Source organism: Gymnoscopelus braueri (assembly GCF_963280865.1).
Source record: "Gymnoscopelus braueri genome assembly, chromosome: 22".
In the NCBI taxonomy this organism is placed as follows: Eukaryota; Metazoa; Chordata; class Actinopteri; order Myctophiformes; family Myctophidae; genus Gymnoscopelus; species Gymnoscopelus braueri.
The window spans coordinates 6196324-6224014 of record NC_137624.1 but is presented as its reverse complement, the minus strand read 5'-3'; the positions used below and the strand labels follow the sequence as shown (position 1 = coordinate 6224014).

At 41.9% G+C, this 27691-nt stretch overlaps 1 protein-coding gene across 4 annotated transcripts; it reads right to left on the bottom strand.

Moving 5' to 3' along the window:
* Window positions 1-256: 256 nt before the first annotated feature.
* Window positions 257-25830, bottom strand: tpm2 (tropomyosin 2 (beta); the record flags this gene model as incomplete). Of its 4 annotated transcripts, none has more annotated exons than XM_080420461.1 (9): window positions 25462-25830; window positions 23258-23383; window positions 17379-17512; window positions 15164-15281; window positions 14180-14250; window positions 10002-10077; window positions 7964-8026; window positions 7167-7236; window positions 4293-5179 (listed from the first exon to the last, which is right to left on the bottom strand). In XM_080420461.1, exons 1-9 carry the CDS (start codon window positions 25573-25575, stop codon window positions 5097-5099), a joined length of 855 nt encoding a protein of 284 aa, XP_080276587.1. In that variant the 5' UTR covers window positions 25576-25830. The 4 variants fall into 4 exon arrangements, with proteins under 4 accessions (XP_080276589.1, XP_080276588.1, XP_080276587.1 ...); XM_080420460.1 differs by having other exon boundaries at window positions 4293-5344; window positions 25462-25827; XM_080420463.1 differs by lacking the exons at window positions 4293-5179; window positions 10002-10077; window positions 23258-23383; window positions 25462-25830 and adding exons at window positions 257-339; window positions 12394-12469; window positions 19476-19619.
* Window positions 25831-27691: the final 1861 nt, after the last annotated feature.

Genomic DNA, 27691 nt, shown 5'->3' with positions numbered 1-27691 from the left:
TCAAACATTTGCATACTTTTACTTTTGGTACTTTAAGTACATTTTGATACCAATACTTTTGTACTTCTACTCAAGTAAATTTTGAATTCCGGACTTTTACCTGTAACGGAGTAGTACTTCTACATTGCAGCATTGATACTTTTACTTAGGTAAGACATTTGAGTACTTTTTCCACCACTGCTTCTAACAGACAAGGCCCCCCCCCCCACCCCCCCACCCTGGACCACCCAGGTTGGGAACCACCAGGGTGTGTGTTTCACAGGTTGTTGAGTTCCAGCAGGGTTTGGTCCAGAACCTGGTGCATGTCTAGGTTCTCCTCTTTAGCCTGGGCCAGTTTCTCTGCAAACACATACAAGCAGGGGTGCATCGGTTAATCCAACTGAATCCATTTCATCAATTATAAGAACGATAATCCATCATTTGATTAAAAAAAATTATCAATGTAATATGTATTTTGGGCATGTCATTATAGGGGATTGTTTTTTTTATATGTAAAACAAAAAGTAGATCTAGCAGATCTACAGGAGCACAATGCGTCTCGATGTGACACGGTGTGAGCTTGTAGATCTGCTATTTTCACTGTTGATTATTATTGGAAAAAGTAATTGATTGATAAACACTAATAAAACAATCACCCCAACCCACCATTGGTGGAAAGTAACTAAGGACAATAACTACCCCACACAGCAAAGATTATGTGAAATAATGTGATTTATCCCATCCAGGGCTTTTCAACTGCTTGTGAAGCAGGGACCACCACCCTGACTAAAGACTCAACCTGGCGACCGCTGTTGTGTCGGGTGAGGAGATGGGATTCGGGTTTTTCTTAATCCATTAAGACCGGGAACTCATCTGTGTCATTTTATGATTTCTTTGGTTATTCAAGGGACTGTGTTTCATACGCTTGACAGAGTGAGTGGATCTTAATGAGCCGACGCTCTTCTGTTGTAGTTCAGCTTGAAGTACTTTTTGGAATTGAAGCACACGCCTCCTCAAATGACCACTGATAATGATCAAGTCTTCTCATGTCACACACATACCAGCAGGTGTCTAAGTTTCTCCAAAATAAAATAAAATAGAATAATGAAAAAAAAGGTCACTTTCCTACACTACTGGATGCATGGTCAGGGCCATATGTAATACCTTCACGGACCACCAATGGTCCACAGACCACCTGTTTGAAAATCCCTGATCTAGAGGTATAGATTTACTGTACATTTCAATGTTCTTATATATCAAGTGTCCTTGTGTTCTAGTATTTGTAGGAGAATTGTTATGATCATATTATTGTGCATACTGTACATATAGACCTTGCCTTAATAACTATTTTAATTTTATTTGTTTGCATTTCCTCCAAAATCCTTAACCCATTACTGAACTTACCTGAATAATTGAGTCGTTGAGTTGTTGACTAAACATCATTTTGCGGTTAATAAGTCAAATATGTTCTACAGGGACTATGTTTTAGCTAGACAACTCAAATCAATCCACACATCCAAACACACTTTGACAACAAATAACCACACCATGATATTTAGTGTGTTGGATGGCCTTACATCAAACAAGTTTAAAGTCACTGCAAGTAGATTTTCATGTCGTAGCGAAATGAATGGAACCCAATGGTTTCCTGGCAAATCAATCAAACAACAGTATGTATGTAAAATGGTGGTCAGCAGTAATGTCAAGTGGTAGCATAGTTAAAGCTGCACTATGTAACTTTCCTACCCCGGACTTGAATCCGGTTTCCTGCGCAAGTGCTGAAATGTCTACCATTGAGCTAATAGAGCCGGCCTGCTTGCTCATCTTGACCATCAGGTCAAAATTTCCTGTGTCTTGGTGAGACCTTTGACACAATGTAAATGTCTCAATAGAAGAGCAGGGAGACAAAATACAACCACCCCAATTATATAAGTATATATATTGTATTAACCAGTGGTGGAAAAAGTACTCAATGCGTCGCGATACAAAGTAACTAGTAAATAAAGTTTTCAAATAATTGGAGCGGAGTCAAAATACAATATTTGCCTTTGAGATATAGTGGAGTAGAAGTAAAAGTATTGAACATTGGAAATACTCAAGAAAAGTAAAAATATGTCAAAATTTTACTTGAGTAAATGTACTAGTTACTTTACACCACTGGTATTAACATAATTACCATACAGATTGGAGTAAATTACATTGAATTCATTAAAAAAAAGTGACATAGTGCCGCTTCAAAGGACTCTACATGACTTACTTTTGTCAGTGCTAGTCCATAAACGCTGTATTGTATTGCGTTGAACCAGTGTATGGTGAAATATAGGGGTGCAAAAATGTGTCACATCACTTGTCACATCAGCTTGTAGATTGGCTATTCGCAATTTCTGTGCAACGCTGTTGCACGACAAAGTATAAAAAAGGCTTCAGTGGTCAATGTCGATTTGCTGTAGACAATTATAAAAAAGCTTCTCAATTATTCAATTCAATCGAAAAAGTAATCGATGGAATAATCACTACGCAAATAATCTATAGCCTAGTTGCAGCCGTAGTCAAATAATAAAGGTTATGTCGGGTGGAAACCTCATATGAGCCGAGATATTTGGTAACCACTTATAAATATCTCGGCTCCATTATTGACAATCGTCTGAAATTTGATTTCAATACTGAAATGGTGTGTAAGAAATGTCAGCAGCGCCTCTTCTGTTTAAGGAAGCTAGCCAAATTTCAGGTGGATAAGTCACTGATGATTTTGTTAGACAGAGCTTTCATAGAGTCTGTTATTTCATTTGCTGCCATTTGTTGGTATGGAAACCTTGGCGTTAAGACAGAAAAATGGCCTTAACGTGGTTGTGAAGGGGGCTAGCAAGATTGTGGGGGTACAATTCAGCTGTCGAAGTCATATATATATGACCAGCAGGTGCTTAAAGGTAGGGTAAGTGATTTTCTTTGGTAAAAATAAGTGTTAAATAGCTCTATATTCTGATAGTACTCATTGCTATAGAGTGTTTGTTCAGTAAAAGGAGTCTCCTTGTCTCTCCAGCTCTTTATAAAACAGAAAATGCATTTTCGTTTCAGTTTCAGTTTCATTTCCCATTTTATCCAATCAGGATAGAGAACTCAATCAGGATATAGATTAAACAAGTGAAATTGGAAGTGATGACACTAAGAAATGAGCAGGCAAAATTGGAACTGGAACACTATAAAAATGAAGCTTAAAAATGTGTACTTTCTCCTGATTGGCTGAGATTTTGACACCTACCGAAAAAAATATTTTCTGTTTATTAAAGAGCTGGAGAGACGGGGAGACTCCTGTTACTGAACAAACACTCTATAGCAATGATTACTATCAGAATATAGTGCTTTAACCTTTTAACAAAATACTTTTTATTTTAACCCAAAAATATCACTTACCCTACCTTTAAGAAAGCATCATCTATTAGAGCGGACAGCTCTCATCCCCTAAGTCCTGAATATGAATTCTTACCTTCCGGCCAAAGGTTAAAGACCCCTGCAGCTAAAAAACAATAGGTACAAATTCTCATTTGCACCTACTTCCATTCGTGCCATCAATAATGGCTTCGCGTCACGTTTCGAGCTTGTAGATCTGCTACTTTTGATGCTTTTGTGTGACGCTGTAGTGTGATCAAGTAGGGCGTTAATTTACGAAAAAACACAAAAAGTTTGAATATGGAGATAAGAGGTTTTTGACTGACAGCTGAAAGACATGTTGAGAGGACAGTAAGCAGGACCGTTCAGAAATAGAAGACAGTGTTTCACACACATGTGTGCTGTTTCAGCATATGCTGAAATAATCAGTGGTGGAAAGTAACTAAATACATTTACTCATGTGCTGTACGTAAGCATTATTTTGTGGCACTTTATTAAAATACAAATATTGCACTTTTTACCTCACTACACTAAACTGTATTTAGATTATTATTATAAAACATACATTAACCAATTAAGCCCTAGTTACTATATACTAATACTTTTCGGATATAGCAGTTCTACAATATCACACGATGTCACATTGTGATGCGCTGTGAGCTTGTAGATCTGCTATTTTCTAAATATTTTAATACATTTAAAAAATGTAAAGTTAAATGGGAAATATACTTAAAGTCTTTAAGTATATTTTGATGTCAATACTTTTGTACTTTTACTCAAGTCAAATCGAACATTTACTTGTAAAGAGTATTTCAACATTGTGGTATTGCTACTTTTACTAAGTAAAAGTCCTGAGTACTTCTTCCACCACTGAATAGAAAAGAGATGTTTAGAGTCAGGAAGAAGGACAGTTCAGAAACAGAAGACAGCTTTTCACAGACATTTATTAGAGAAGGGAAGGAGGGTACAGTTGTACAGTTGTACATCAGTTTCATACAACGCTAAAAGGCTCATTTCAAACGTGACCCCACGTCAGCACCGTACAGCTAAAAACATGTATTCTCAACTGGTAAAAAAAAAAAAGAAGAGTCTCCAAAATAGACCGTTCTTGCCGTACGATGTAGCTGTGCGACCACGTGCAAATTCGCCTCAACTTGATGCATTACAGGTCTAGAACGCGGCAGTTTCCATCAACGCTGTCGACGGACGGACGGACGGACGGGGGGGACTTTTCACGGCATTAGCGGCATTAATTTACGGGGAAGAAAGAAAATAAATACGTAAAAAGTCGAAAGATTGAGATACAGTAGGTGGACAGTGACTTCGACCAGTTTCACTTTCAACACGCATCATGCGTGTCACACAAACAGAACGCGGCACACAACACCAATGGTTTTGATAATGTGGATTGCGGAAGTTAAATGGTGGATTTGTGGATATAACTATGTGAAAAAAAACTAGTTATATCAACAAAACGCATCGCATTCTGTTTGTGTGAGACGCATGACGCGAAGGTTTTTGAAAGTGAAACCGGTCAAAGTCACTGGCCACCCACTGCATAAGGTTTCTGCCCGACAGCGACGGTGTGTACTGTCATGGGTCACAGCATGGCGTCTAAAAGCATTGGAATGGACCAAAACATAAAACGAGGAAGAAAGGAAGGAAGGCAGGAAAGGAAAGGAAGGGAGGAAAGGAAGAGTGACAGAAGGGAGCGGAGAGAGAGGCGGCGTCTAGAGCGTTGTCATGTCGTTGAGCGCCAGGTCCAACTCCTCGCTGAGGGCCTTGCCCTTCAGCTTTTGAGCGTACACCTCGTCTGGAAGGGAGGGATCAAAAGACAGGCAACAGGTGAAGAGGGCAGAACACAAGCGGACAGGTTTGCAAAAAGTTTAACCCATTTAAGACATTGTCATGTCGTTGAGCGCCAGGTCCAACTCCTCGCTGAGGGCCTTGCCCTTCAGCTTTTGTGCGTACACCTCGTCTGGAAGGGAGGGATCAAAAGACAGTTAGAGTTAGGTGAAGAGGGAAGAACACAAGCGACAGCGTGCGACAGCGTGCAAAGTTAAAGAAAGAAAAGAAAGTCTACTTGAAATGCAGCACAGGCTACGACCATCCATATGTTATGTGTCAGTTAGGCGTGCAAACAGTTAATGGAACTATTCAAATTGGCTCTATGCACAGCAGCCATTTTGGAGAGAAATTCACAGGTGTTACAAATGACACTAATGAAGGCTCTGTTCCATTCTGGTCAAACAGAGTCAGGGTGCTGATATTGTGCATGTTGGCTCACTGGAAACACTCTGCTACACCAGTGGGTCTCAAAGGGTGGTCCAGGGACCCTCACGGTTCCTTCAGGGGGTTCCAAATGGCACCTTAAAAGGTGTGTAACTCTGAGAGTGTACAAATGGAACCAAATTGGTTCCATTTGTACACTCTCAGAGTTATGGGGGTCCTTGAAATTAAAAGGTTTGAGAACCACTGTGCTACATGAAATGGAACAAAGCCTTCATTAGTGTCATTGATAAAACCTGTGAAGGAAGTAAGGAAGAGGCCCAATTTCTTTCCAATAGGGCTGCTGTGCATAGAGCCAATTATAAAAAAGTTATTAATTATTCTAAATCCCTACTTTGGGCATGTCACAACGCGATGCGACGTGTCGTGAGCTTATAGATCCGCTATTTTCACTATTTTTGGCAAGTTTTGTGTGACAAAGTATAAAATAACGCTTACATGGTAGAGCGATTTGTTGATACATAAAGTATCTAATAAAAAAATGCGCAAATCAATCAAGCCCAGCAATAGTTGAGCGAGGCTTTCAACACCCAAATAGAAACGCACGCACGCACACACACACACGCCACACACGCACTCGCACACGCACGCACACTCACACACACACGTACAGCGTGTTATTACATGGGGTTTAGAACTTGCTTCGTACAGCTCAACTGCCTATATTGGTCCTGTATGCAGAGTGGCAATCCACTCCCATGTTAAGATACGGTCAGATAAACCCGGGGTCCCCGGGAGGGGGAATTCAGGTGTCAGCCAGGTCATGCGCTGTCTGCAGACAAACCTCACACTTCCAGAGAAACAACACGCTTCGAAACAGCTAAATAAATAGGGGGGGGGGGGGGTGTGGGGGGGGTGGAATCGCGGTTAACCATGTTCACACCAGGCAATTTTGTTCTTGAAACCAGTGCTCAGAGAAATGGCCGACCGTGTGAACATTGGTCAAGTACATGTGGAGGATTTCAAAAACCATGAAATGTGTTATTTATGGATTCTCGCGTGAATATCATGATTACCGTTGATTAACCTGCGCTGGCACAGAGTCGCGCGGTGAACCCGCAACGTCAGTGGTTGATGTATGTCAGGTGAGTTAAATGAACACTGAGGATTTTACAGTGTACAGTATATTCGGGTCCCAGAGATAAAACCCCCCAAAAAAATTATCAAATGAGGGTCTGTGGCCTAATGCAGTGATTCTCAAACTTTTACATTTCAAAGACCCCCTGTTTGATGTGCATTAGACCATAGATGCCCTTTTAATACATGCTATATTGCTATACAGCATGCTACTGTATATCGGGGCCCCATGCTATCTCTGGGGGCCCTAATCTACAAATCCTCAGCATTAATTTAACTCTGAGAGTGTACAAAATGGTTCAATTTGTACACTCTCAGAGTTAAATGAATGCAATGCAATGCAATGCAATGCTCCTCCATCAAACGGCTAGAATGTTATAACGGGTTAGTTAAGACACGCCTAGCTAGCTTAGGCTTGGTTAAAGAAACACTACCTTCCAAATCGTCAATGGTCTTCTCAAGCTTGGCCACAGACCTCTCGGCGAACTCAGCACGGGTCTCCGCCTGGGAGGGGAGAACGCACATTCAAATGTAAGGTAGGACCAGTGGTGGAAAAAGTACTCAAATGTTTTACTTAAGTAAAAGTATCAATACTGCAATGTAGAAATACTCTGTTAAAAGTAAAAGTCCGGAATAAAAAAATTTACTTGAGTAAAAGTACAAAAGTATTTGTATCCAAATGTACTGAAAGTACCAAAAGTAAAAGTACAAAAATGTTTAAAAATAGCAGATCTACAAGCTCGCGTTGTGAGCTTGTAGATCGTCTATTTTCAAATAGCCTAGGTATAAAATAGGGCTAAAGTTGTTAATGTATGTTTTATAATGTAGAAATGTATATCTGCAAACTTATAAAAACAAATTAAAGGGATAGTTCACCCACAAAATGACTTTTATTCTATCGATTAGTCAACCCATGGAGACTTGAATTCATGGATATTTCTTTGTTTTTGTCACATTCCTAAGTCAATAATCTGATGACCAGCGGACCGGTAGGCTGCAGTTCCGGTAGGAGACACAAAGGAGACTCTTTGTGTCTCCTACCGGAACCGCTGCCGGTCATCAAATTATTGGCTTAGGAATGCGACAAAAACTAAAAAATATCCATGAATTCAAGTCTCCATGGGGTGACTAATCGATCAAAAATAAGTCATTTTGTGGTGAACTATCCCTTTAAGTCTGTAGTCATGAACTCCAAACATTTCTGCAGAGCAACACAAAAATGCACACTCACCTCTTTGAGTTTGTCCGAAAGAACCTTTATTTCTTCTTCGTATTTGTCTTCCTTTTGTGTGTACTGAAAACCAAACCAAAGGTACAGTGTTAGTCATCATTATCATCCAGTCCAATGAAGAGCTACTATAGAGCTTTCTCACAAACATGGCCGACGGTATTTCAGCCTAATTTTGGAAGTGTATAGAAAGGTCTATAGGCAGCAGTACATCAGCCATATGGTTGTGAACATTTTCATATATATTTCTTTACAAATCTCAATATATATTTTTCATGAGACAATCAGTTTCTACAAAATTGCACATTGTACCATGTTTTTGGATGAAATTCAGACTTTGTACAGCTGAACAGAGACCATTGTGATTTGGACTGGGGGTCTCTGGAACCCACAGGGTGGTTATTATGGATGCATAACGCCCGGGATTCAAACCCGGGTCTCCCGCACGGGAAGGGACGCTAGAGCCAAACATCGTATCCACTAGCCTAAAGGGGAATCCCACTTTATATATATATGGTTTGATGGGTCCTGAACAGGCGACAAGGAAGCTCCACTGGATATGAAGCCAATAAGGAAGTGCTTCTCAGCCCCGCAGTTGTCATTAACATTGTGCTGTTCTCTGTCACTCGAGTGATCAGGTTTACTTTCCACTCTCCCGGATCCGGAAATAACGTCATCCCAAGATTTCCTCTTCCGTCCACCTCCTGTTTATTTGTTTCCTGGATATGGTTTTATCTCGAGTTAACTGGTTTTGCCCTGGATTCGGCTAGACACCGTAGTTTTAACGTGCTCTAACAAAGCGAAGGGAAAGCTCCGGTTATATTTTCTTTTCTCTGGACGACGAACAGTGATCCCCTTTGTGTTTACCAACGGCCTGACAAGCGATCATAATAAATATAATTGTTCTGTGGCCAGCTGGGGAGGTGGGAAGGACGTGCATTTTTGCCGGTATATGCTGCTTTCAGCGTGCCTGCGACATGGAAATTTACCTCGTGGGTGAACATTTTTTAAGAGGTGGTGCACTTTTTCTGTTTTTCATGTGTCTATGAGGTTGATAGAACTTCATTAACCCATTAAGACCTGGAACTGTGTCATTTTTTTATTTGAGCTAAAAAGCATTATTTTACACTTTGGGCTATTCAAAAATAGCAGATATACAAGCTCATAGCGCGGCACCGAGTGCCGCGCTACGAGCTTGTAGATCTGCTATTTTTGAAAAATCGTGAAAATGTGTGCAAATCTGTGTGCAAATCTTTGAATATATATATTTTTAAAGCGAACATTTTTAACTCAAATCTTTGCTTCTGGGGGTCCCTGGAACAAGATATTTTGATGGGGGTCCGCGGCCAAATACATATAATTTTGGGGGTCCTTGACATGAAAAAGATTGAGCACCACTGATATAGAAACATACGTTTTTCAGAATACTGTTGAGATTTAGGAGACATGTAGAATCGGCTTCAGGTCTCAATGGGTTAAGCCCCCTGGTGGTGTTTTTATGGTGTTTTATGTCTTCTCTGACTATTTTGAGTTTCTTCCTGGAGGCTGAAACCTTGAGGGTCAAACGTGCCAATAGAAAAACAACACTTTAATGACACAGTAAAATTATACCCTCCCCCTCATTATCATAACACAACAGGTGTGGGCATGAGGAGGAGGAGGGACTAGGACAGGTGGGTGGTGCTAAGGTGGTGGAGGAGGTGCTAAGGTGGTGGAGGAGGTGCTAAGGTGAGAACCAGGTATACTTAATGAACTGGAGGCGTGTCCACATAAAAACATAATTTTAACACTTTCTGTACACTTTTTTGAAAAAAAAAATTCATCCTAGTATAACCATAATACCTGATGATTATGTTTTAGGGGGGGGAAATCACTGAAAATCACGGCACGGATGCTTTGTTTCCGGTTACTTTTCGGGACCGGACATTCCAAGATGGTGTATTTAAATTCGCAGAGAAAGTGGCTTCAAAACTGGCTTCAAAACTGGTCTGTAGAAACGTCACCGTTCCCTTTGTCCGTATTTTGTCCTACAGTCCTGTACCTTTTCAGCCTGCGCCTCCAGAGACTTCAGGTTGTTAGTGACATTTTTCAACTCTTCCTCAAGGTCACCTGATTTACTGCACAGCAGCAGAGAGACAGAGAGAGGAAGAGGAAGAGAAAGAGAGAGGAGGGGGAAAACAAAGGGGTGGAAGAAAAAGCGATTTGAGAGGACAGAGACCGCTGAGAAGATCACTGTTCTGGGTGTTTATAGACCACTGATCCTTTTAATGTCTGGATTGATAACTTCATAATAAAAAAACGTCCGCAAAGGCCATTACATTGTGACACATTAAACACACTTTGGGGATATGAGACATTACACGATGGCACCGACGTTCCAAAAAAGAAAGTGTGATTTAACTCATTGAGTGCCATCATATGGTGCAACGTGCCAATCACGTGTTTTTGAAAAAATAGTAAAAAAAAGAAAAAAAAAAGAATCAACCGCTGAGGTTTTTTTTTTTTTTTTTTTTCAGAACCCAAGATATCATTATCTGAAGATTTGCAGCTCCATCCACTCCTTGTTTAACTTATAACTGAAAAAGGCTGTATCTCGCTTCCTAAGCACTTTTTTTTTACTTTGAAAAAAAAAAATCGCACTGGCCAGAAATAGCCAGAAATAATTCTGGCACTCAGTGAGTTAACATGCATTAATTACCACGATGGTGCTTTGGATGTTCATCTGTTATTTATTTTTTTACTTTCCAGGGAGAGAAAGGCTGTAGTTTCTCTTAGCTTGATGTCGCTGGTAGGCAGATTTCTGAACTGTCCACAGCCCACCAAAGAGACAGAGAGTGAGTAGACAGAAATGATGCCATCTTCTAATGAGCGTTAGTGAGGACCCATTATACGAAGATAAGGTTGAAAATGGGTGAAGTGCTCCTTTAATCATTTAAAGTCTAAATCTAGATAATATGGCTAGATTGAAAGTGTATAGAGCTGTTTTCTTAAAGTTCAACATCTATCACTTTTCATAGGTCAGCCGGGAATAGCAATATGGCATCAACAGTGCTTAACTTTTATTTTTTATTTTTTTATGAAGTCATCATCAATCCAGATTATTGTGGATCAGTGGTAACCCAGATTCTTGGTGGAGCAGGAAAAACACATGGAGCAAATGGAAGCTAAGTGACTTACCTGATGTTAGTGACACGGCATACAAATAGAATCCTTGATGGAGCTCAGTGAGGTGAACTCGGAATACATTTAGAGAAAACATTGGATCGAAAGCTGACGGACGTCAGCTTTCGATCCAATGTTTTCTCTAAATGAAAACCGAGCGGTTGAATCAAGGATCCTGATTGGACCAACCCAGTAGCCTGTCACGTTTAGCCCATTGCCTACGACCCACCATGTGCGTAACATTACTGCACAGCTTTTGTCTAAATCCTGCCACCATTTGGTAGAATTTGGAATAATCTCAGTGTTGCCAGATGGGAAATTAGGAAGGCCAACTATGTTTTTAATGCCTTCAAGTACAGATCTAGGGTCAGATTAACTTTTTTTCAATCCATATTGTCAAAAGCCAAACCGGATGCCAAATCAGCAGCCAGGGAATCTAGTAAATACAAATATTCTGGCAACACTGAGTAATCTCCAGATCTAGCTTTTTATAAATTAAACTCAAACTTTCAGGAGGATTTTACAGTGTATGTTCCCAGAGAAACAGTACAAATCCTTATCAAATTGATGGTCCTTGAAATGAGAAAAGGTTGAAAATCAGTGGTTGAGAGCACAACAGTGTTGTTGCAAAGTGCAGATGCAGGTCAGTGAGAAGGGAGATGCAGGTTAGAGAGCGCTGAGGGCAAAGGTCAACATGTATCAGTACCAGGCCCGATAGCCGATACCTAGCCTATACCTCCTGTGACCTCCCCCCCTCCGCTGCAGCTCCGGGAGGAGGTCCCGATGCCTTAACGTTCCGGCTGAGGTGCGGGACCCGCGTAAGCGTCCAATTCTTATACGTTTTCCGGAACATTGTAAAAATGTAAAGTTGGTCCTGGTATCCTATAGATGTTTATAGTTCAGAAGGAATGGAACAATTGATCGATGTGTTGAAACAACGTAAACCGTTTTTTAATGTTTTTTTTTGTGTTTTTTTTGCCACATTGCGGCACATTTAACTTCGAGATGTGCGTGTGCGCATGCCCATTTAACATGGAGGTGTTCGCTGGCCAAAAACAATCCGGTTGATAACATTTTCCATTCCGTCTGAACTAAATAGACATCTGTAGGACACCAGGACTACATTTACCTTTTGGATACGATGTTCCGAAAAAAGGTACAAATTGAATATTTTCACCGGTCCTGGCCTCGGCTGGAATGTGAAAGGAGGTCGGTCACAGAGAGGGGCTGGCGGTTAGCGGTACCAGAGTCAGTGTTTGTGCTTTAAGTACCTCGTCCTCGCCTGACATCATAGATTTCAAATTCTGGTCCATGAGTCTGAGCTCCTCCTCCAGGTCTCTGACCCGACTGGGAGGCGGGGTGGGCAGGCAGGCAGGCAGGCGGGAGAACGAGGAACGCAGGGTGAACGGGTAAGGTTGGGTTGGGTTGGCAGCCGCAAAAACAAGGCAAGTCCCGGGGAGTGGATGTGGAGGTTTGTGTTCGGGCATGCATAGACACAAAACAGGGAGAGAATGCAAACACACGCAGGCACACACACACACACACACACACACACACACACACACACACACACACACACACACACACACACACACACGCACACGCACACGCACACGCACACACACACACACCATCCACGTGTGTCTAGGTGATTAGTGGATTTCATTAAGTGCAGATCGTTAAGTCATGGGCTCGTTACAGGAAGTGCACGTTGAGCAGGAGGCCGGACATGGACAGGAAGTCAGGGGGGTGGGAGGGCCCCGTCGCTAACCAATCAGTCGCTTGCTATCGATCTGATATTGATTACTTTGGAAAAAAGTCACCTGACCCATGTCTGGGGAATTAACCCCTCACTGCTCAACAGCTTGTTCCAGTCACCAAACGTCTCATGCATGACTTTTGATGTTAAGGTGCTGTAAGTGATTTTATGTTGTTAAAATAAGTGTTAAATAGCTCCATGTTGTGATAGTAATCATTGCTATAGAGGGTTTGTTCAGTAACAGGGGTCTCTCCAGCACTTTAGTAAACAGAAAAAAAAAGGGGGAAACATTTTTTTCAGGTCGGGATACCAATTTTATCCAATCAGGAGAGAGAATCCATACAGGATACAGGATAAACAAGTGAAACTGGTGATAAGAAAAAATAAAGAGCAGACAAAACTGGAACTTGAACGTGATAAAACTGAAGCTCATATATGATCTTTGCAGGGTTCTCCCTCATGATTGGACGAAACTGGTGACCCACCTGAAGATGTTTTTTCCCCTTTTTTTCTGTTTACTAAAGTGCTAGAGAGACCCCTGTTACTGAACCAATAACTGCCATCAGAATACAGAGCTTGAACTTGTTAACTAAACAAAATTACTTACACCCCATTTAACCCATTCAATCCAGGAACGCATCTGTGTCATTTTAAGATTTCTTTGGCTATTCAAAAATAGCAGATCTACAAGCTCATAGCGCGGCACGAGTGCCGCGCTATGAGCTTGTAGATCTGCTATTTTGTTTTCATCGTGAAAATGTGTGCAAATCTTTGAATATATATATTTTTTAAAGTGAACATTTTGAACTCAAATTGAACCACTGGTATGGAAACATACGTTTTTTTTTGTAACTGCAAAGATTTGCGTTACAAATGTTCTCTTTAAAATATATATATATTTTTTTAAAGTGAACATTTTGAACTCAAATTAAACCACTGGTATGGAAACATACGTTTTTTTTTGTAACTGCAAAGATTTGCGTTACAAATGTTCTCTTTAAAATATATATATATTCAAAGATTTGCACACATTTTCAAGATTTTGAAATAGCAGATCTGCTATTTTTTGAATAGCCAAAGTATAAAATAATGGTTAAAGTGGTTCAAATCTAAAATGACAGATGTTTTTCCCTGTTTTAATGGTTTAACATTGAGCTGATCACAACAATGACGGCCTCCACATCAGTTCCAACACACAAAAAGTTAATTTGTTAATATTCACAGTGTTATTTATTTTTTACGTTAACGCTATAAAACCAGTGTGAAGAGAGGTAAACATTGTATAGGTGGTAACTTACGCTTCAGCCACCTCAGCGCGCTCCTCTGATCGCTCCAGGTCACCTTCAAGAATCACTAACTTGCGGGCGACCTGTGTTCAGCGACACACAAACATACTGTAGTTAGACCCTGTGTCCACTAGGGGCGTCACGCTCATTACATTGTGCTGTCGGGCAGAAACCTCTTATCTCCATATTTTAACTTTTGGTGTTTTTCCGTAAATTAACGCCTACACTACAGCGTCACACAAAAGCATCAAAAGTATCAGATCTACAAGACGCGTTTCGAGCTTGTAGATCTGCTACTATTTTTTTATTAGAATCCTGAAAAGTTACAGTTTTGGACATAATGAGGTTTCCACCCGACCAGAGACGATTAATTGTCACACAAATTAATGATTTAATTTGTTTTTGGCATTGAATTCCACAGGCCAGATTATGACAAATAAAATATGCAAATAAATTACTGACCCATTCAATAACTTTGCTTTCCAAAAAAATGGAAATAGCATATCTACAAGCTCACAACGCATCACATCACGATGCGTAGTGAGCTTGTAGATCTACTATTTAAAATTTGTTGGGGAGATGCTTGAAAACGTATGAAAATGTTTCAACATGGAAACAATTATGACGATTATCATTGTGATCAGGCGATTATGTAATAATTGTGATTGGCCTTGTGTTCATCAACATACAGTACACATACTGTAGTTAGATGGAAGAAAAAACTACAATATCCCTCTCATGTACGTATATCTGTACTGTAACTTATAGATGAATTACATAACTCTAAGTATTATAAGAGAGACTCAAGGTTTTCAAGTAATGGGAAACGTCTAGAGAGAGAAAGACAGAGCGAGACAGAGAGAGAGAGAGAGAGACACACACATACACACACACACACACACACACACACACACACACACACACACACGCACACACGCACGCACGCACGCACGCACGCACGCACGCACGCACACAGGCAGACAGACAGACAGACACCTCTTCATATTTGCGGTCAGCCTCCTCAGCGATGTGTTTGGCCTCTTTGAGCTGCATTTCCTGAATCTCCATCTTCTCTTCATCTTTAGTGGCTCTGTTCTCTATGACCTTCATTCCTCTGAGGACAGGACACAAAACAACCCACAACGTCATCAATTGAACAATGCATACATACATTAGGGGTGTCATAAACATCTATCAAAATTGAAGAAATCAAATTGAACGGTAAACTTCAAATCAAATGTCAAATTGAGGTACACACTGCGGTTAAACTAGTCTCGCGTAGCCAGACAACTATTCCACAATCTCTGAATGCTATATGTCTGGAACTACAACTCCCAAAATCCGAGAGAGGAAACTGGCACTTCCGTTCACGAAAATATCTTTTAAAATATCTTTACACTTTACTTTTTAATTTCCATTTCAGCTAAGCAGCAAGCTATGTATACTTAGATGATTTGTATTTATATTAGGATAAATTTGCGCGACTGTAAAGAAGACGAAACGGAAATGGAGAGGAGGCTCCACATCCGGTTTATATTCTAAAAATTATCAGAGCTTCCGAGTCCCAGACTGTATGCCGGAAACATTTGAAAATTGTGGGAGGCAACAGTCTGGTAACGCGAGACTATGGTTAAACTAGATGGCAGAAGGGTACTTTACAGGGTACTTTACAGCCACCAGGATTACAATTGCAACATTTATTGGTGGGACAGTGGGATTCAACAGGAGCACATTTTCAACCATTATCTTCATATAATTGGTCCTCACCAATGCTCATTATAAGATGGCACCATTTCTGTCCTCTCACTGTGTCTCAAATGAGGACTGTGGACAGTTCAGAAACCTGTCTACCAGTGACATCATCTTAGGCAGGTTTGGTCAACAACAATGGCTTCTATTTCAGCATGCTAACTTTCCAGGAAGAGAAAGGCTGTCGTTTATATTAGCTTGGAAACCCCGTCGATGATGTCATTGGCAGGAAGGTTTCTGAACTGTCCACAGCCCACCAATGAGACGCAGAGTTAGTAGTACAGAAATGGTGCCATCTTACAGTGAGCATTAGTGAGGACCAATTATATGACGACAAAGTCGAAAATGGGTGAAGTGCTCCTTTAACTCGGGATTCTGAGTTATTGCTCTCATGTAAGTATGTAGAAGTGAAGAGTTGGGATGTGGCGAGTTGTACTTAGAGCTGTCACGGTTACACATTTAAGTTGACGATTAATTTTCACTCAAACAATTGCGATTAACGTTTCAATTGAGTGTTTGGCATTGAACGTTGGAACATATGAATGCAAAATAAATTTCTGTCAGCCTTTTAGGCTTCGTAATCAACAATTGCACAGGCCAGGTATGACAACTAACTTAAATATTCAAAGAAATGATTGTCATATTTAATACTTGTATTAGGGGTGTGCCGATACACTAATTTCATGAAACGATACGATACGATATTGGGCTCACGAAATCGATACGATATCGATAGGATACGATATATGGCACTTTTTTATTATGAAAATATTTGGGGGGGGAAGCAAATGCAAACAAATATTTCTGTTTTGCATTATTCAGACATAAAAACGTGTAGCTTTTCAGCTACAATAGCCGTTTTGAATCCAAATAGGGCAATAGTGTGACACCTGACCTTTTTACGAAAACGTATCGCGATATATCGCGGGACGATATATCGGCACACCCCTAACTTGTATACATAAAAAAAGCAGAAATAGCTGATCTACAAGGTCAGCTATTTAATATTTGAAAATGTTTCAACATGGAAACGATTCACTTCCTTCACAGGTGTTACCAATGATACTAATGATGGCTCTATTCCATTTAGTGTAGCACAGTGGTTCTCAGATTTTTCAATTTCCACGACCCCCATAACTCTGAGAGTGTACAAATGGAACCAAATGGACCCATTTGTACACTCTCAGAGTTACACATACGTAAGGGGCCATTTGGAAACCTCTTAAGGAACCATGAGGGTCCCTGGACCCAAATTTTAGACCCACTGGTGTAGCAGAGTGTTTCCAGTGAGCCAACATGCACAATATCAGCACCCTGACTCTTGACAAGAACGGAACAGAGCCTTCATTAGTATCATTGGTAACACCAGTGAATGTCTTACAATATGGCCGCTGTGCATAGAGCCTATTATGACGATTATGACGATTGTGTAATAATTGTGCCAGGCCTATATTGCACTGACCTCTCGCTCTCATCAGCAGCCTTCTCAGCCTCCTCCAGCTTCTGCAGCGCGGTGGCCAGTCTCTCCTGCGCTCTGTCCAACTCCTCCTCTACCAGCTGGATACGTCTGTTTAGAGAAGCCACCTCCGCCTCAGCCTGCAAGAACACACACACAGATATATCAGTATCACCATGGTGGCACAAAATGACATGTTTTTCTATCGATTAGTCACCCCATGGAGACTTGAATTCATGGATATTTTTTTTCTTTTTGTCGCATTCCTAAGAAAATAATTTGATGACCGGCAGCGGTTCCGGTAGGAGACACAAAGAGTCTCCTTTGTATCTCCTGCCGGAACCGCTGCCTACCGATCCGCTGGTCATCAAATTATTGGCTTAGGAATGCGACAAAAACAAAAGAAATTCAATGAATTCAAGTCTCCATGAGCTGAGTAATCATAGAAAAAAATATATTTTGGGGTGAACTATCCCTTTAAGGGTCCATTTTGACCCCTTTCAAGGAACCCTGAGGGTCCCTGAGCCCACTATGAGAACCACCGCATTTACTTTTAGGGCTATCTCTTAATGTGTTTCTGCTCTGGTCATATTATTGTCTCCGCCAGGCCGAAAGGCATGGCGAGAGAGTATGTTTTACCCTCCGTCCGTCCGTCCGTGTGTCCGTCCGTCCTGTCTGTGTGTTAGCAGCTAATCTCCGGCACCGTTGGCCCGGTTGCTCCGAAACTGTGCACACACACTCCCTGGATGCCAATTCACATGGCCTGTTATAGCGCCACCAGGAGGCCGATTTGTGCAAAACCCATTTTTTTACATTACTCCTACAGATTTTATCCAAACGTCATGCAAATCGGTACACAGTATCTCTATAGTCATGTGATCAACACGAATCTGTCCGATTTCCCATATTCCATCCTCATTGCCTATGGTTGGCTTCCAAAGTTTGCAGGATTGGTCCGTTTTGAACAAAAAGCCTCAAACTATGCACGCAGCTTGCGATATCCGTGAATTTTCACACGCACATTCCCACTAGGCCGAGGAAGAAATGCCACCCTTTTCACATTGGCCTGTTATAGCGCCACCAGCAGGTCTAATTTAGCAAAACACATTTTTGGAACAAAATGCCTCAAATCATGAATGCAGTGTCTGATTGCCTTGAACGACCTATGAATAAATGGCACCCTTTTCACATTGGCCTATTATAGCGCCACCAGGAGGCCAGAATAACGTACCTGACCTGGCGGAGACCTGTGCTCCGAGGAGCACTTTTTCTAGTTGTCCACTCATTTTGTGTCCATGGCAGAATTTTTTTTTTAATGATAATGTCCATCATGGTACAGTAATGACCCCTGCATGGGCTTTGGAACGCCTTGCCTGAGGATCTAAGGTTCATAGCCTTAGATATAGGTCTTCTTTTAAATCACTTCTGGAAACATACTTTGATATCAAAGCCTTTCAATTAATAGATTTCCTCTTGTATCCACATTTATTTCCTTGTAGGCCTATTCCTTTTCATTTTTGCCTTCATTTTGTTGTTCCTAATTGAAGTTAATTGATGGTATTGCAGTTTTATTTTATCATTTGTTTTTCACAATAATGCTGTTAATGTAAAGCCTTAAAAAAAAAAAAAGTGCTTTATAAATATAGTTTTATTATTAGTCATTATTCGTCAGAGTCGTCACACAGACACACACACATCCAAACTTTCCTGGTTGAAAGTAAATAAATAAATACATGAAAAGCGACTGTAACCACGGCAACAGAGACAACAGAACACCTTACACCGTCACCCGGATGAACCGCTAGTGACCGCTTTTCAATGCAAATGAGAAATAAGAACTGGATGAGATGTTTGCATAATGTTTCTATACATAGCGTGGTATTATTATTATTTATTTTTAAACTTTTTTTCTCTACTTGAACATTAACCACTTAAAGTCGACTGTTAGAGAGATAATACAATGGACCAGAGTTGGATCTGTATGGCTACTTGGACTGCTTTTTTTTCCGTCTACACCAGATCTCTTTGCCAAAAGAAATCGCCAACCTACAAGCTCACAACGCGAGCTTATAGATCGGTATTTTTGTCGTTCAGCCCTAATACCTGCTCCCTGTACTTCCTCTCCTCATCAGCCTCTCTCTGCAGCATCTCGGCTCGGTAATCCGCATCGTCCACCTGTTGCTGTAACGTCTGGATCTTCCTCCTCACGGACTCCACGGAGTCCATAGACATGTTCGATGCCATTGTGTGTGTGTGTGATCTGTTCTGTTCTGTGTTATCGATCGATCGGGTTCAGACACGCGCGACGTGGTGCAGATCGAGAGGGGCTTTGGTTGGAATCAATGAAGCGATTCGGCCGCCGGAAAATAGTATGGGAGACTGAGTGTGTGTTTGATTCACAGCCTGGTCTGTGCCGGGGCCGGCGGAGAGGGGCGGGGCTAGCGATGGAGAACTGATCGTTTGAATAAAGCTGGCCTGGCTTTATTAGAAACAAGTATTTCATACTACTTCTTTTGTATGCAATTGATCATTCTCTGAGTGGTTGACTAAATGACTACATTTCAACAGAATCTAATGAATACCAAGTCACATTCTACTAAATTAATTTATTAATTAATTAATTAATTAATTGATTAATTAATGCATTAATGAATGAATGAATGAATAAATAAGCCTTTTGACTGATTTTATTGGAAAAAGTCCCCCCAAAAATATGTTAACAGGTAAACCAAACAAATGAAATACCCCAATATTTAGGCCTATAGGCCTATAGCATGAAATATCAGCTTTGGCATATTATATAGTCTACAATGTCCAGTGGTGGAAAGTAAGTAGGCTACTCAAGTACAATATTATGGTATTTTCACTTCATTTGAGTATCTCCTTTTTTGTGTTACTTTATACTTTTAGCCTCTCAAAGCCAATTAAATGTTGTAGCCTACTTTAGTTTTTTTCTCTACTACTACAGTTATTTGATAGCTTTAGTTTCTAGTTATTGTACTTTGCAGATTTAGAGTTCTGAATGGTGGTAGATCAACATGCTCAGTCATTTTATGAAAATTTAACTTTTGCATATTATAAAGGTTGTTGATTCATAGTGGAATTACAGTCAAAATGTAGAAGAAACTAGATTGAAAAAAAGTTGATTATCTTTCAATCAATGTGGATTCAACATCAAGTGCTGCTGTTTGTTCATCATGCCACTGGGTGGCAAAGGAGGACCGCAGACTGCAGAGTGGTTCACATCTGGTAGTGTTTCTGAGCTGTTGTTGGTATAGTGAGGTGACCCAGTTATTTATATGTTTGGATCATTGGTGCCTGACTTTGATCAGAGGCAGGGGAGCTAACCTTTAGGTTGGAGGTCTGTTTCAAGATTTAGATGTGTCCAGACATAGCCAGGTTTGCCAGTGTACAAGACAGTATAGTCAACGTAAAAACCAATCTTGGAACCCATTTGGTAAAAAAAAATAGAAATAATCTGCGGTTAGCAGAATCTGTCTTGAGAGATTAACCTAAAACAAACACACATTATCAATGAGACTTTCTGTGTTGCTTACAGTAGCCTATATCACTGTGAACTATAAGGTCAGCCTTATGCAGCCTGACATGTTTTACCCTGCTGTACTTTTTAATCTGAACTGTAAAACAAACTATACAGAATCACCCCCCTTTGATTGGAGTTAGGATTTATGTGCTATACCAAATCTAATGTGGAAAGGTTGATGTATTTAGTCTCAACATAATGAGACATTTAGGTGGTTTATTTCTTATTTTAAATGATACATCTGTTTTATAGCATATCTGGTAACAGTAAGTAAATGTTTCGCTGTTTGAAAGGATGTTTAGTTAATATTTGGGAGTGGTATACTGTAGTTTTTAGGAATAGCAGTGGACACAATTATGAATATCATCACTGTCCAAAACTGTTACTTTTCAGGAAATGTCAAAAAGTTCCAATGGATCCAATGTAGTTATTATTTAGTCTCAAGCTGTTGTTAATACTTTTCATTGGTTCAATATTTATAAAATCGGCACGATTTCACTTTCAGGATTTCTCAAAAATCATACGTTTATGAATGCCCTTTTCCCGCCTTTTCTTTGCCATTTTTAACACTATAACGGGTTAGGTTAGGGCTAACCGTAAAAGCCAAATATAACGGATCCACAAGCTATTAGCGTGTGGCGATGTGATGAGCTTGTAGATCAGCCATTGTCGCTATACTTTCGCGTGGCACTCTTGTATGACGAAAGCAGGGCATTAACTTACAAAAACGATACATGCACAAAAAGCTGAAATAAGTAGATATACAAGATTTCACCCCAACAGCAAATGTATCTTTTAGTGCCTCTGGGATTGACAGGAGCATCTACTGTGTAGCATATACTGCAATCACAGCCCGTTGGCGCTAATTAGGCTCTTATCCAAAATGCTGATAAGGGGGAACGGCTGAGGACGGGGCACAGGAATTCACAGAGCAGCAGAGAGGGTCACCCAAGAAAGCAAGAAAGCCAATTAAGCTCACCCGGAGCCCCCCCCCCTAGGGGGGGGCTTGGGTCGAGGAGCGCACGTCATTGGCTCCGAGCTGCTGACAACCTTTATGATGTGTTTAGAAAATCGGATATGTGTCCGATTCGGTACGGTCGGCCTCGAACGCAGCTGTCAACAAGCAGCGTGGCCTGCTGGGAAGAAGAGTCTACAGTGCTCTGGGGGGGGGGTCAGGTTGGAAAAGCCCCGTTTAATTGCTGTGTCCCAAAATACCGTCGATAATTAGGCCTGTCACAATCATGGCGTTTTAGTTGAGGATTAAGTTGTCGTACCAATCCTTGACGATTAACGATTTAAATTGTTGTTGTTTTTTCATAGAACATTGGAACCTTATATATTTTTTGGCACAAGGCATATGACAAATAACTTAAGTAGGCTATATAAAAAAATTACTGACCGGTAGGGCTACCAATAATCACAATAGATAATGCACTATGGCCAGAACATGTCAATCCTCTAATTTATATGGATTCTGACGATTTTGACGATTATGCATAACATAATTGCATAATCTCAAATAATTGTGATCAGGCGATTATGTAATAATTGTGACAGGGATACTGAAAATACGTTGATAATATATTGACAGAAACAACTGACTTTCGGTTGAAAATGTGTTATTTCCGTGGAGTGTAAATAGTCCCTGATGAGGGATTTTGAAGTGGACGCTTTAAAGCGGCACTACAGTATGTAATGTGTTTTTTTTATGAATACAATGTAATTTTGTCCAATCTGTAATGGTAGAGTATGTTAATACAATATAACTTACACAATTGGGGTGGTTGTATTTTGTCTCCCTGCTCTTCTATTGAGACATTTAGATCGTGTCAAAGGTCATGTCTCACCTAGACACAGGATCTGACACGAATTTTGACCTGGTGGTTAAGATTACATTTATCCCCCGAGCAAGCAGGCCGGCTCTATTAGCTCTGTCAGCGCTTGCGCAGGAAACCAGGTTCAAATCCGGGATAGAGGAGGAAAGTTACATAGTGCAGCTTTAACATGAGGGTAAGGGGTCTTGTTAGGAGGGGGGGGGGGCTGCCCTGCGTGACTGACAGCGACACGTTGTGCAGCGTGCGCTGGTCTGAATCCCACCGCGGAGGACTTAATTCATGGGGGCGACAGATTTAGTTCCGTATAACTTTTCCAAAAGGGAACGGGTGAGGCGATGACAGGCCGCAAAAGATGCTGGCGGGCAGGAAATAGCCTCCCGCACAAGCGCCCGGCATCTGGGGCACGATGTAAGTACGCAAGCGTTAAACTAACTATGCTCGCCACGTTTTGATGGGAGGGGGGGGGAGGAACTCAACCCCCCCCTCAGCCCCTGCTTGTCACTCACGTCTGTGGCTTTCTTCTCGGCCTGCTCCAGTTTCTCCTGGGCATCCTTCAGAGACTCAGAGTATTTGTCCAACTCATCTTCGACTCCCTTCAGCTTCTTCTGCAGACCCTGCAGCTCCTCTTCCAGCTAGGACAGAGGAACGTAGACAAACACACACACGTTTGTATTACTATATGTGAGGACATCAAAAGTGTAGGATGGCAATTTTATGATTTTGTTTTACTACTTATTTTTTTATTTTTTTTTTACAATTTTAACCCAAGCCTGAAGCCAAAAACAGCAGATTCATTAGCTCACAATGTGTCGCGCTGCCTCGCACTGTGAGCTTGTAGATCTGCGTGGCACCGACTAAATCGGCCGGTGACCGAATCGAGTCGAAATCGGGGCAAAACTCCATTCCTAAACCCCTAAACCAAACCTCTAAAAGGCCTAATCCCGGCCGTAACCCCTACATTTACAGTAACCCCCAACTGTCTAATCCCGATGCTCAACCCCAACCTGAACCTTTTCTTAATTGTAAGCCTAAACTCTAAAAACCCTTGTTTAGGCATAATTTTTTTATTTATCTTGTGAGGTTAAATTGTCCTCACAATGCCTATTTCTCACATTCTGCTATGCTTTTTGGGGACATTTTGGCCCTCGCGAGCATAGCGAAGCGCGCGCACAAAAGAACAGAACACAAAACGAGAACTGAAACGCTGTCATGAGCAGCAATAAATAGCACCCTATGTTCACACAGAACAATTCAAACAAGGCTAAGTCCGTTTGGGGGGGGGGGGGGGGTTGGGGGGATGGATAGAAATAGACACCAGCTCTGGTGACAGGCGCTGTTCTTCCAGGGGACACAACGATGGCAGCATGCAGCGACAGGGGGGGATGGGGGGGGGGACGTTTTCTTTTTGTTTTTTTTATGACAGCCGCGGATAAACGCTTGAAGAGGTCGCAACAGATGCGACGGCTTGACCTTTGGCCTTTCAGACAAAACCCGGCGATCCGTAATAACTCTGAGAGCGTACGAAATGGAAACCAAATGGACCGTACGGGTCCATTTGGTTCCATTTCGTACGCTCTCAGAGTTACGGTACTGTAAGGGGTCCATTTAGAACCCTGAGGGTCCCTGGACCGCACTTTAAGAACCAATGAACTAAACCATGTGTTCCATTTGTTCACTCATAGATTGGGGGGTCCTAGAGATAAAACATTTAAAAAACAATATCAAATAGGGGGTCCTTGGCCTTATGCACATCAAACTGGGGGTCCATGGAACGTGTCGGACCCCACGATGGACCCACCATGAACCCAAGGACGTTTGTCTGAGACATTTTGAGAAACAATGTCTGCCTTGGAACAAACACTTCAACAGGTGGGACCATTCAAATGGAAAGAATAGATCTGAATGTTGTGAATGTGCGAGACCCCCGCGGGGTTAAAATCAACACCCAAGAATACATCTCTCTCCTCTCCACCGGATTCAAGTTCAAGTCCGGGTTCAAGTAGAAGGTTCACAGCAAAATCCTCTGTGTTAATTTAACTCTGAGAGTGGACAGACGGACCCTTACGGGTCCTTTTGGTTCCATTTACTCTCAGGGTTACAAATGGATAAATCAACACAGAGGAAACGAGGAGATTTGTTTTTGAGTGTGTGTGGACCTTGCTATTACTGCTCTCTTTCTAACATTCTGTCTCAATTTCGCTCTTTCATCTTTCGCTTCTACGCAGGCCGCAAATTCCTCAGCATTAATTTAACTCGGTCCGTTTTGGGGTCAGTTTTTAGTACACTAGCCGAGTTAAATTAGCACCACGGATTTGAGGGTGTGGTGAACTTGAGCTGACACTGGCGTGTCGACGCCGGCTCGAAAGGAAGACAAAAATAAAATAACAATGCTGGGTTAAATTTAAGGCCGAACGTCTTCATTTAACTCAGAGTACAGATTTGTACCTTGTCAGGGTTAGATCTTGAGCGTTAGTTTTACAAAAAGAAAAATCCTGTTAATTTATCCTTTTGTAACTCTGAGAGGGTCAATTGTAACCAAATGAACCCTTATGGCTCTGTAACTCTGAGAGAATCGCTGAGGATTTTACAGCTCGGGGGGTCCCAGAGATGGAAAAAAACACGCCAAATGGGATCCGTGCATGTAAACGCACATGGGTCACATTTTGTACCCTCTCAGATGGACATGAACACCCAGGTGTCTCATGGGTACCTGTTTGCATTTGTCCTCGGCTCCCTTCTTGTCTCCCTCGGCCTGCTCCGCCCGGTCGATGGCGTTCTCCTTGTCCAGCTTCAGCATCTGCATCTTCTTCTTGATGGCCTCCATGGCTGCTGTTTCTGCTTCTTCTGGCTACTGTGGCCCCTTGTGAAAAGAAATAAAGACCCCCGGGCTGGACGCACACACGCACGGCTGGCTGGCTGGCTGGCTGGCTGGCTGGCTGGCTGGACGGCTGGACGGACGGCTGGCTGCTCTCGAAGGACGAGACACGACCTGCTCTGGTGTGGGTCTGTTCTGTGGGGGTGGGGGTGCGTTAAGGGGGGGAGGGCGGCGTGAGAGGGTGGGGGGGGGCAGTGCTCCAGAAGAAAGAAGAAGAGACAGACAGACCCCCTGGGCTGGGACGGGATGGACAGACAGACAGACGGACAGAGAGACTGTGAGGGTTGGACTCGGGTGGGAGACTGGGTAGTTGGGAGAGAGAGAGAGAGAGAGAGGAGGGGAGGGGAGCGAGCGGGGAGGAGCTGGTGCGTGTGTGTGTGTGTGTGTGTGTGGGGGGGGGGGATTATTGTCCCACCGCAGAACCAGAATACTTTTTTTGGAAGGTTCTTGTTTAAAGCCCCACCCCCCACCCCCCCACACACACACACACACAGAGTGACATCACTCCCACCGCCGTGGCTTGTGATTTGCTGCCGCCGCGCGGAGCGCTCAGCTGGAATGACCGTGCAAATACTTTCCCCATATTTGGGAGGGTCGTATTTATTTTCTTTCCTTTTTTTTCCTCTCCCTCCATCCCTCTCTCTCTCTCCCTCTCTCTCTGGTGTGGTGCTGTGTGACACTTTCATCTTCATAATTTACACACTAGCCGGTTGCCAACTTGCGGTCCGGGGACCCCCCAGGGGACCTTGAGGGGCTTTCAAGAGGGGCCTCCCCCACACCCCCGGGCTAAATGATTGATGGTTTTGGAACCAAGTGGATCCAAACGGGTTAGGGTTAGACGTTTCGGTCGTTAGACCTTCATCAGGACAGACATGCCATCAATATGTGTGAAATAATTAATTTCTATTATTAATAATTAGTCAACATGTGAAATTAACTTCTATTATTGACTATTATGTCAGTCAATGTGTACTTTCTACTATGACTGATAATTTCTCCATGGCAATAATTATTCTTACCAAGTTATAACACTTGTGAGGGCTCATTGCTATTTTGAATCTCTGACACATCAAGACATCATAGAAGATAAACAGTCAATACCAATTTTAGAAGCAGCATTATTGGGCGATTACATCAACTACTGTAGTGTAAAATCTATATTTATACACTAGTATATTAATACTATGTATATTTAATGTTTTATCTCCGCCAGGCCAGAACGGCTGGGGGATTAGCTGTCTGTGTCCACACAGACAGCTAATCTGTGTGAAAGGTAGGCGTGAAAGGTTGCACGCACACTCCCAGTAGGCCAAGGAAGAACATCCACCCCATTTTCCCCCCAAATCAGCCTCATGGTGGCGCAGTAACAAACAGCTTCACATTTTGGACTAGAACTATTGAACCGTATTTTTCCCCTCTGGATTCCGATGCAACTCCCCAATCCCCATATAGGCACCACCCATTTCCGCTTGAAGTCATTTTCCACCATTTCTTTTCCTTCAAAACACAGTATTTGCTGCTACTCCTACAGATTTTGTCAACAAACTCACAAATCGGTAACCGTTATCTCTGGAGTCATGTGATCAGGATGTACCATTCAGACTTTTCATATTCCATTCTGATTGGCTACGATTTGTGCGAGGGTCCCATTTAGCAAAAGATGCAACAAATTATGAACAGTGTGTCAGATCTGCCCCAAATTTTAATCACACATCGAGGGGCCGCTAAACACAGAGACAAAAGGGATTTTACTTCCACCAATAGGGGGCATCACAAATGCTACAAATGTAGGTGTTTGCACAGATGCTAATGTGACAATGACTGTCAAACAGGGTTTTCATACTCCATACCGTTTGCCTGTAGATTCACAGAATTGTCGGTGGGGCCTATTTCTTACAAAAAACAACCGGAATATATCATGAACATCGAATCATCCCCACAATGGAATCATACTGTATGTTGACGAGCCTCTACGGAGTGCACCACCCAAATTGCTTCTTCTGCCCATAGGGGGCTCCGTAAAACACGAACAGTTGCACCGGCTGTTGTACAAACTCTATTTCCC